Consider the following 10286-nt stretch of genomic DNA (forward strand, 5'->3'; position numbering starts at 1 on the left):
GAAATAATCACCGACAGCCATACAATTTAAAACTCTTCTTTATTCCAGTTCCACATCCAAACTATATACAAATTGTTTGTGTTGACGAGAACAAAGGTGGTTTATGAAATAAATAATAGTATTCCGAAGCTTTACAAACACCACTTCTTCACTTTTTTCCACAAGAAATGCTTGCTTATGATTGTTTACTTTAAATGGCTTTAGTTTTGAAACAACATAAAAACAACAGTCCATACATTGATGTGTCCTTACAAGTTGAATTCCATGTCTGAGTAAAAACTGGAAACCAAAAACAATGCATGTGACAAGACTCTGTAACTGTGAGCTTAGCCAGACCGAATTCTTGTGCTCAACTTGCTTCTATGAGATAATATGGTTCACATTTTATTATTTTTTTAATCCTTACTGCCAATAACAGCCTTGTTATGTATAATTTGTAGACAGTCTGCTTCTTTAACTCGTAAAGTTGTTTATCTGTCAACTTCTCCAAACACAATATCAAGGGTACCTGCAACAAAATATGTATTGCAATAAACTTTCTGTTCTTGATTCATGGTATTGTTATGTTATACAAATCACAAGTGTGACCACAAAACAAAATACGAGACACATTTGAGTGTGTATGCACATGTGTGGGGATGCATGCATGTTCGTTTTTTTTTCACTTACATTTGCATAAGTATTATTTTTTGTGTTGCCCTGGGAGCAAGTAAGGTATGCCATCTTATATCTCAGACTGTAATTATCTACAAAGAACCCAACCAATCTCTTTACCTATAATGGCCACAACATCAGCTACCATGTGTCCAGAGGCCATGTGATCCAGCCCAGCCTAAAATACAACCAGGCAGAAATATAAGCAGGCAAGCAACAGGGTTTAAACAACTGAATGAAGACATGGTTAGAAAAAAAAATCTGTGTTTTAGAAGATTGGTTTTGTTGATCACTCACTTTTTTTTTTTTTTTGCTGTGGTTCATTTATATGCAACTTTGTGTTGTGATATAGTAGAATTCCAATTTTGTGGACTTAGTAATGGACGTCATAGTCAGGCAAATAATTGAAATAATTATTAATCAGGAGAAATAGCTGTGTGGTTTTAGAGTTCACTGCCGCAGATACATGGAGACTTTAGCAAATAATAGGCATCTGCTACATCTAACAAAACACATACATTAACTTTATAATGAGCAAGTTTATCTCAATGTTTTGTATAGCTAAGCAACTACCAATATCCCCATGGATATAATAAATAAACAAACCAATGTTTTTATCAAAATGAGCAAGTTTATCTCAATGTTTTATAAAAAACTAAGCAACAACCTATATCCCCATGGATAGTATAAAAAAATACATAAATAATTAAACTAATGATTTATCACCGTTATTAGATACTTACCAGATGAGCGAAACCTGGGGCTTTAATTTTACACCTGTAAGGTCGACTGCTGCCGTCTGAGACCAGGTACACCCCAAACTCTCCCTGATACATAAAATAACATACATTCTTTATTTACCTGATCATTCTGTTAAATTCTTTGTATTTGAATCAACATTTTGGGCAATTTTAAGAGATGGGAATTACACTAAAAATGTGATGCCTTCACAGACAGGTATTAAAATGAAAGAAAACCCTCTCCTCCATTTCCCCAGTTTTGGATCAATTCGTACAAAAAAAAAAAAAACAGCAACTTTTTAAACCCTCAATAAAACATACATAGGAGTAAATTTACCTAAAGTAGGAAGAATAGCTTCGTGGATTTACAAATCAAGTTCAACAAAGTATGCATGAATTCCACAAGTTGTGCAGAGAAATATCAATGAAATGTTGGCTGTGTGTATTAAAGTTACCTTTGGTGCCTCGATGGCTGTGTAAGTAGCCCCTGGGGGAACATTGTAACCTTCTGTGAACAGTTTAAAGTGGTGGATCAAAGCTTCCATAGACTCCTGCAAGTATACCAAAATCAGAGCATTTACACTTGCATTAAAGAAATCTCTTCAAGGCACAGTTTCCATGCAAAATGGAGTCATAATACCTGAGAAATAATGAGGTCGATGCTCTACTAAAAAGGTTTCTGAAACAACTCTTATTTCAGCCAACCATTTGTGTTCACTAAAAATATGGTATTCTCAAATTTTTGTTTTGTTAACACAAGCATATTCAACCCAAAACATATTCTGAAACTATTAATCTTACATGTTATCTTGCCAATGAGGAATGCCACTTTTTTTAAGCAGTAAAACATTAACACGTTTTCCCCCCAAAAATGAGTATAAACAGAATTCATAAATTTGGATCCCCTACCTTCATCTCTGCTCTAGAGGGTGGGCACACCTTGTGATCATCTACTTTAATCTCCCCTGCTGGCATCTTGTTCAGACACTGGTGAATGATGCGCATGCTCTGACGCATCTCCTCCATACGAATCAAGAATCTAAAATATTACATGAAAATCACTAAGTGAGTAGAATACTAGCTGAAGAAATCATATATGAAGACTAGGTTTAACAATTGAAATAAGAAAGTGTAACTTGTACTTTGAAACCAGATTGCACTAAAACATGCAAGTCTGAAATCTACAGTTTCTGTTTTTCATAAAATATTGTTCAAACTCACCTGTCGTAGGTGTCTCCATTGACGCCAATAGGGATGTCAAAGTCCATGTCTTCATAGGCATCATAGGGCTGAGTCTTACGTAGGTCCCACTTGATACCAGATCCTCTCAGCATCACCCCACTGAAAATATACCACAGTATGTTTTATCTTCGTCTTCTCTCTCTCTCTCTTTTTTAAGACAGCCACATCCATACACTTTTTTTTTCATTCTACTGAAATCCACAAGGCATACATATCACCTTTTTTTTCTTCTCTCCCCCCCCCCCCCCCCCCCCCCCCCACAGCCCCAGGACATACAAAAGTACACAGGAGCACACAATGATACCAACACTATCCATATAACATCAACACAGTAACATCAGGACCACACTACAACACAGCATACAATGAACAGTCACCTTCTTGTGGCTTTCTTGTACAAAAATCTCCCTATCTTTTGCAATCAAATCAGTGCATAAAATATAACTTTCAATTCCTCTTTTCTTCCACAATCTTCCTTCACATTTTAAAAAGTCATTTGTATTTATGAAATGTTAAAAGTTTTTTCAATCTACAATATGGGGAAAAAAATCACACGATGTTCATTTTTTAAAATCTTTCATAAAAAATTATACACCTAAAACTAAAAGAATTTTCTATCATATCTTTCCACTTTCAAAACTCTCTCTTTTTCACCTGAATCCATAGTTGAGTGCATCCTCTGCTGAGATTGTACCAACTCCAATGGTTCTCCAGGTAAAGATGTCATTGTCCAACACGATGTCCTCGAGCTCATCCAAGCGGTCACCAAACTGTAGTAACCACTGGTGGATATCATCCATCAGACCAATGGGGATGTCCTGAATCAATACATACAAAACTGAGTTATATTAAGTGACACAGTAAATTATATAAGAAAAGAATGATCATCAATGATCATATTAAAACGTTACCTATCACCTTTTGTGAAGTTTCACAGCAGTTGTTGGGTCGAGAAACTATAACTTTAATTTGGTTCATCATCAACATCATCTGTAGTTTTAGGACAGGCTTTGGAGACGAGAAACTGCCCTTTTAAACCAGTTCTTTGTCCTCTTAAAACTGAGAGGTGAGAGTTAGCTAAAATAAGGGAGAGATAACTGTCAAAATATTCAAGGGAACAACATATCATCCACATGTTTAGAGTTATGTCTAGGGACATTTAATAGGTTTACTTGCTTGGGATAACATATTGCATGTCCTGGGTTCCTGTCATGTCTAATATCAGATATACTAATCAAAAATTAAAAGTGTTGTCAAGGTTCAAAGTGGTGATATCTAAGACAGGAATGGGGGCAAAGACTAATCAGTGGAAAAATTTAGAAAAATATCTAAATCTAAATCTAAGACAGATCAAACACGCATTCTTAAAAAAAAAAAAACGTTATAAAAAATCACAAAAACTGTCATATTTGGCATGCGTGGAACATTTCTTAACAGACAGGTGCAAATGTAATGAAACACGATCCATAGAAGTCAAGAACACAATTCTTGAATCTCTTGGAAGTTTGATTACCGACTCAAAAACTGTTGGTTTCCCTTCACCAGTTATATTAGTTCCAGTATACAGAGAAGAATAAATGTAAAAGCTTAAAAAGCATTGTGTCAGTTTTGTATAGAGGAACAATCACCTCATATACTGACCAATTTTTTTCTGTAAATTTAAAAGGAATCAGATATATGTCATGTTGACAGGGCTCACTGCTGATATCTGAAGGGATGTTTAGACTGTGGAGTTTTGATTCATATTTCCTGCTGGTGCTGGTGTTGGCGGTGGTGGTGGTGGTGGTGGTGGGGGGGGGGTGTCAAGTCAATTGTTATAAAATCATGCAAAATGGGAACACAGTAAAACACAGAAAAAAATTCTATACATTGAGGAAAAAACCTATTTAAACCATGCAGAAAGTGCTCAACTTTTTTTCAGACAAATTAATGCAGTTTATCCAAACATTTTGCGATATTGCAAGTAGAAGAACTGTAAAATATTGCAATACAGATAAAGCATTTGCTTGAAGTTAAAAAAAAAAATAAAATAAAAAATAAAAAAAATCAAAAAAGCCTAGAACCCCTCATCTTGTTAGACAATAATTAACTAGACTGTAGCAAATATGAGGTATGATAATTTGTGTCAGAGGTAACTTTTTAGACAAAAGAAGCAATTTAGCTTTGACTGGAGTTGACAATATAAATATACACCAAGTATAAAGCTGTGTGTAAAATCTGGATTAGAAATGCAGTTGTCTTCAATTATTCTCTCTCATGGCCTACATTTGCAATTTCTAATTTCAGTATATAAACTGAACAAATTTTAGAGACTGTCTCTATTAATTATACTTACAGAGATCATTTACTTCTAAGATATCCTTTCTCTAAATATCTTTGACTTCTTCCAACCTCCCCCCCCCCCAAACATATTTCTTTATCAGGTTTCCCAATACTTAAATCTATTCAAAAAAATCTATTCAAAATATTCTTGATAGCATTCAAAATTCAGATTTTACACTGAACCTGAACATTGCAGAGACTGCAGGTATGAAATATTAATTTGCAGAGTTTCAATTTATCATACCACTTTGGGTAACATATACATCCATATTGGTCACTTTACAAGCAGAGACATATTCAAGCTCTGATAAAAGTCATAGTAGTGTTCTTACTGGCTGCATAGATCAAACCATGAGCATATTTATAGAAGTTTTCGAGAAAAAAAAAATCTTAAACTTTTTATCTGGTGTTATTAAAACTGCCTGGATTTTCCAAAATCACTTCCTATATTTGATCCATGCCAAATAAGGCAGCTGAGACCTAATAACTAACCCAAAAAGCAATACTTGTATAGGCATAAATTGTTACATTGAGCACAGAAAGCCTAGAGATATACATCGTACAGTTTGGTAGACCCATATATCAATTGTCTATCACACTGGTAGCTGGAATAATGCCATGCATTGGAAGCTTCTCCTGACAGTCATGTGTGCACAGATAAAGCCTGAATACACCTGGCATACTGCCTGGCATGTCATACTGCCTGGCATGTCACGACATGGGCATGGCATACTGCTTGGCATGTCACAACATGGACATGGCATGCTGCCTGGCATGTCATGACATGGGAATGGCATACTGCCTGGCATGCCAAGACATGGGCATGCCATATTTCCTGGCATGTCACCACATGAGCATGGCATACTGCCTGGCATGTTACGGCATGGGCATGGCATACTGTCTGGCATGTCACCACATGGGCACACAGATTGACATGCCATAACAGGAATATTTGGCATAACTCAGATCTATGCACAATGACAACACTATTCCGTCTTACCGCATACACTCCACCTGGGCGGATGTAGTTGGCGTGCATTCGCGCACCAGAAACTCTCTCGTAGATCTCTAACAACTAAAAACAACAGTTAAAAGATAAACGTGTTGTAACTTTGATATTTGTTTTACTTGAGCGCACAGTGTGAAAGAGGCTCATGGTGATGATGTTGGCAATCAAGGTGTATATGCAAAATCATTTTGTAACTTCTCATTAATTCCATGTTTTCCAATTTCAATGGCACTGTTTTGCCAATGCGCTTCCGAAAATCATATCATGTGGCAGTCTCTAAAAGTGATTTCGCTTCAAATATGTTCTTGAATCCAGCAGGATTATCCGATTAAGTCTTTTTCAAGTGAATTTATCTTTGAGGACAAACATTACACACCTTTTGCCAAAAACAACAAGCATGAGTCACTAGCTCAAGTCCCTTTCAACCATGTTGACTTCATCACACCTGTTTCATACCTGTGAGACACCACCTGGACGTACATAAGCTGCATGCATACGGGCACCTGAAACCCGCTCATAAAACTCCATCAGCTGCAAGAGAGTAGACATCTATGTTTATCAGGCAAACAAGGTGAATTACGGTGAATTGTGTGTCAGCAATATGGCTGCTGGTGGCTTTCACAAGTGTGTGTGTGTGTGTGTGTCTGTGTGTGTGTGTGTGCGTGCATATGTGTGTGAGTGATTTCATATGTGTAAAAGTAGATGTGAGAATGTTGTATATAAATCATCATCTACATATGTTGTATATAAATCATCATCTACATACAATGTCATATGTTCTTTAAAACTATAAGTGCCCCATAACATGAAGCAAACAAGTGTTAACATCAGATGCAACTATTAAGAAGTAATGGGTATGAAGCAGAATCCACCTTTGGAGTACCACTGTATGGTGCTGCAGTGTTCCTGCAACCTGAAATGATTACTCTGCATTTCTTTTTCTACATTCTTATCATAAACAGTCATTCAAGTCAATTAGTTTACTTCACAAAATAAATATTAAAATCAACTTTCAGATCTCTCTATAAAAAAAAAGTATAATAAGTTATTATTACAATAACTATAAAAAAATGCTGATAAATTTTACGAAATTACTTTTTTTCTGAATTCATTTCAGTAGGATTTTTATCTTGATATTCTTTACCTTTTCCCTTTCTTCAAACATCCAAAACAATGGTGTAAGTCCTCCGATATCCAAAATGTGGGTGGTTATTCCCATCAAGTGGTTCATTATTCTAGTTATTTCTGCAAACATTGCTGAAAAGGAAAAAGAATTACTTCTGCCCTTAAGATAACTGAAATTAAAATATCTTGAGAGTAAAAAATAATATAAATTCTAAAAAAGCAAAACACACACCATTCAAAAAAAAAAAAAATTCAGGACCATATTTTTGTGAAGTTCCTTCCAACAATTGTGCTTAGAAAAATGGACACAAAATTGTCAAACTGATAATTTGTAAGAAGTATAAAGGCTTCTGTTAAATCTTTTTTTTTTTTTAATAGTTTTCCTGTTTCATTCCCAGAAAGCAAAGGGGCACAAAAACTCTTTTTTTAAATACATTCTCTTCTGTACTGTGACATTCTTTTCAGTAAAGTCCTACTCCACATAAAATTTGCCAACTCCATTTCTCCACTCATCCTCAAAGTACTTACTTCTAATATACTTTGCCCTGGGTGGGACATCTATATTCAGCAACTTCTCTACGGCTAAGGCATAAGCCTGCTCATTACACATCATAGATACGTAGTCTAGACGGTCGAAGTAGGGCAGGGCCTGAAAATAGTGCAGTTGATGACAAAATTACACAAAACTACTGCTAAAGATTTGGCATTTTGCAGCATTTTATCTTATCACAGTCACCATATCATTGCAATAACTTCCAAGTTATAACATATTTACAGAATGCAATTTTCAAAACATTAGTTTTACAATATTACTAACTTGGACCCATTTGTCCCACACCTAAAAAAAATGCACTGCCATACCTTGCATATTCCACTGTCTGTGCCTGCCACATTCAACTAACACATTCTAATGTCACATCTAAAATAATACCCTTCCACATCAAACACGTTCTACTATTACATCTAGCACATTCAACTGTACATCTAATTTAAATTCTACTGTTACACCCAACACATTCAACTATCACATTCTTATGTCACATCTAAAATAATGCACTTCCACACCTAACCTATTCTGTTACATCTAACACATTCAACCATCACATTCTTATGTCACTTCTAAACTAATGCACTTCCACACCTAACACATTCTTCTATTACATCTAACACATTCAACTGTCAAAACACATTCCAATGTCACAACTAAATCTTCACTGCAAGCTTACTCACCTGGGTGTATGTTTTGTACTCTATCAGCTTCTCTGTCGCTCTATGAAGCAGACCTATGTGGGGATCGCAGCGTACTATGGACTGAATTTGCAATAACAAATCAATTTTATATTCTTGAAGTTGTAAGTTGAAATTGCCCATTTGTTTTTTAGAAAACCCGTGTCAGAATTCAAACATCTATCCCCTCACTTAAAGCAATAATAACTCTTCGTTTCGGCCAAAAAATGAATTTTCCTGGAGTAAACAACAATTTTCCCATGCTTACCAATGGTTAATGAATCCATTTTTACATTCATAGTTAGTCCCTGGTTTTTTTCTAAAAAGTTTGGTTTTTTGTTAAAATCTCTTAAGAGATTTTAACAGAGTATAGACATCAATGGAGGTCACGTGGTCTAAAGACAAGTTCAAATATCAGAATAAAAGCTATAACTGCTGTTTTTGTGGTAAAACAGAATATATTATATTTCTATGAGTTATTCACAATGTTTTTATTGTGAAATATAGGTCTCATACAAAGAGTTATTATGACTTTAATTTGAATATGAAATAAGCAGGTTTTCTCAACTTTTTTTTAATCCACCCTGATCCCGTAAATAAATTTAAAAAATACAGACATATTCATACATTTATATATAACAAAATACAAAAGAAAAAATTAATAAATTAAATGCCATTCATCTTGAAAATATTTACAAAAAGCAGTTTCCTGACAAAGTCTCTAAACACCCTAAGTTTCTAGGGTGACATGTACCTCAGCATCCAGCATTATGATAAGCCTAAGCACACCATGAGCCGCAGGGTGCTGAGGCCCAAAGTTGAGCACCATATTCTGCAGATATCTGTCAGTCTGAGGCATTCTCTCTGAAAAGACAAAGAATAATAGATCTCCATTTTTTTCTCATGACATGATGAAGTTTGATCTATTTCTTCTTCTATGAGATACGCATCGCAATTTGTTAGCTATGAATTCTTTGAATAAAAATGATATCATAGATACTCTTACTAATTGTAAGAATTATTTTCAAAATAATGATAATAATAATAATTAAAATAAAATATCAACAGGTAAAGCATTTCCTATTTAAACTTTTCATAACTCACTTGAAAGAAAAACATAAGAAAGAAAAAAATAGCAGCAGACTGTGCTTTTGTCAACCAAAATTCAGAGATAGAAATAATAGTATTTGGCAGAACAGATTTCAGTCAGCGATGATGAAGAATGCAATTCTTATTTTCAACTTATATTATCATATTAGGACAATACAGCTTGTAAACCTAGAATGACCCTAAGAAAAACAAGTACTTACTGAACATGCTGTATTTACTGGTGTCTTGTATAACCTCAATTTCGTCCACTGGAGTAGTTTCATAGTCTATATCTACTGCACTATAGTATATTGCTGGTTCGTCGTATCTTTTTAAAAATTCATTATCTGGTAGCCACATAGGACCTGCATATCTGACATAAAAAAGAATCACATCACCCTGTGTGATACAGTAACATCAAATCTGTATTGCAAAGTTTTAAAATAGTATATCTTCTCTGAAATAACTACTACTACTACTGACTATTCATGGAGTAAAAAGAACACCTTGATGTTACCTGCAAGTGACACTGTGACAGGCAAGCAAATAAACAATCAAGTATTAAATCTGTAGCTCCATACCTTTTTGACAAAACAACTGGTTGAAAAGCGGTCTGAGCTGGGCTTTTTACGGCTGATAAACCGCGTGAAAGATGCCTTCCAGCTCCAAGAAGGCTCCTGGCGATAGCCGCCATTTTGGAAATGTAGCAAGCAAGATAATCCGCAAATCAGCCTCCTTTTCAATACAATCATTATGATATGAAAAGCACTCTTATAAACGAAATCGAGATCTAGCCTCTTGGAAGGAGGTCGAGGATGAAGGTCGTTTCGTAATATCAATTTGTGAATTATTTCAAATTGCTTTCGAATATTCATAAT

At 35.0% G+C, this 10286-nt stretch overlaps 1 protein-coding gene across 2 annotated transcripts; it reads right to left on the reverse strand.

The window, feature by feature from the left end:
* Window positions 1-22: 22 nt before the first annotated feature.
* LOC106176336 (NADH-ubiquinone oxidoreductase 49 kDa subunit) lies at window positions 23-10177 on the reverse strand. Of its 2 annotated transcripts, none has more exons than XM_013558674.3 (14): window positions 9990-10177; window positions 9630-9781; window positions 9074-9183; window positions 8323-8403; window positions 7621-7741; window positions 7112-7224; window positions 5959-6033; window positions 3291-3454; window positions 2616-2735; window positions 2304-2433; window positions 1850-1945; window positions 1398-1481; window positions 775-832; window positions 23-508 (listed from the first exon to the last, which is right to left on the reverse strand). In XM_013558674.3, the coding sequence occupies exons 1-14, from the start codon at window positions 10100-10102 to the stop codon at window positions 471-473; spliced, it is 1455 nt and encodes a 484-aa protein (XP_013414128.1). In that variant the 5' UTR covers window positions 10103-10177; the 3' UTR covers window positions 23-470. The 2 variants fall into 2 exon arrangements, with proteins under 2 accessions (XP_013414128.1, XP_013414127.1); XM_013558673.3 differs by lacking the exon at window positions 5959-6033 and adding an exon at window positions 6424-6498.
* Between the last annotated feature and the right edge of the window lie 109 nt (window positions 10178-10286).

This window comes from Lingula anatina, chromosome 7, assembly GCF_051362555.1.
Source record: "Lingula anatina isolate TDL-2025a chromosome 7, LinAna3.0, whole genome shotgun sequence".
Taxonomy (NCBI): Eukaryota; Metazoa; Brachiopoda; class Lingulata; order Lingulida; family Lingulidae; genus Lingula; species Lingula anatina.

Excerpts from the sequence above, each read along its gene's own strand:
- LOC106176336 (XM_013558674.3), bottom strand. The coding sequence starts at position 10,102 with ATGGCGGCTATCGCCAGGAGCCTTCTTGGAGCTGGAAGGCATCTTTCA. Across the intron at positions 1,946-2,303 it reads CCTCTAGAGCAGAGATGAAG|GAGTCTATGGAAGCTTTGAT; the intron begins GTAGGGGATCCA and ends GTATACTTGCAG. Across the intron at positions 509-774 it reads TGATGTTGTGGCCATTATAG|GTACCCTTGATATTGTGTTT; the intron begins GTAAAGAGATTG and ends ATTTTGTTGCAG.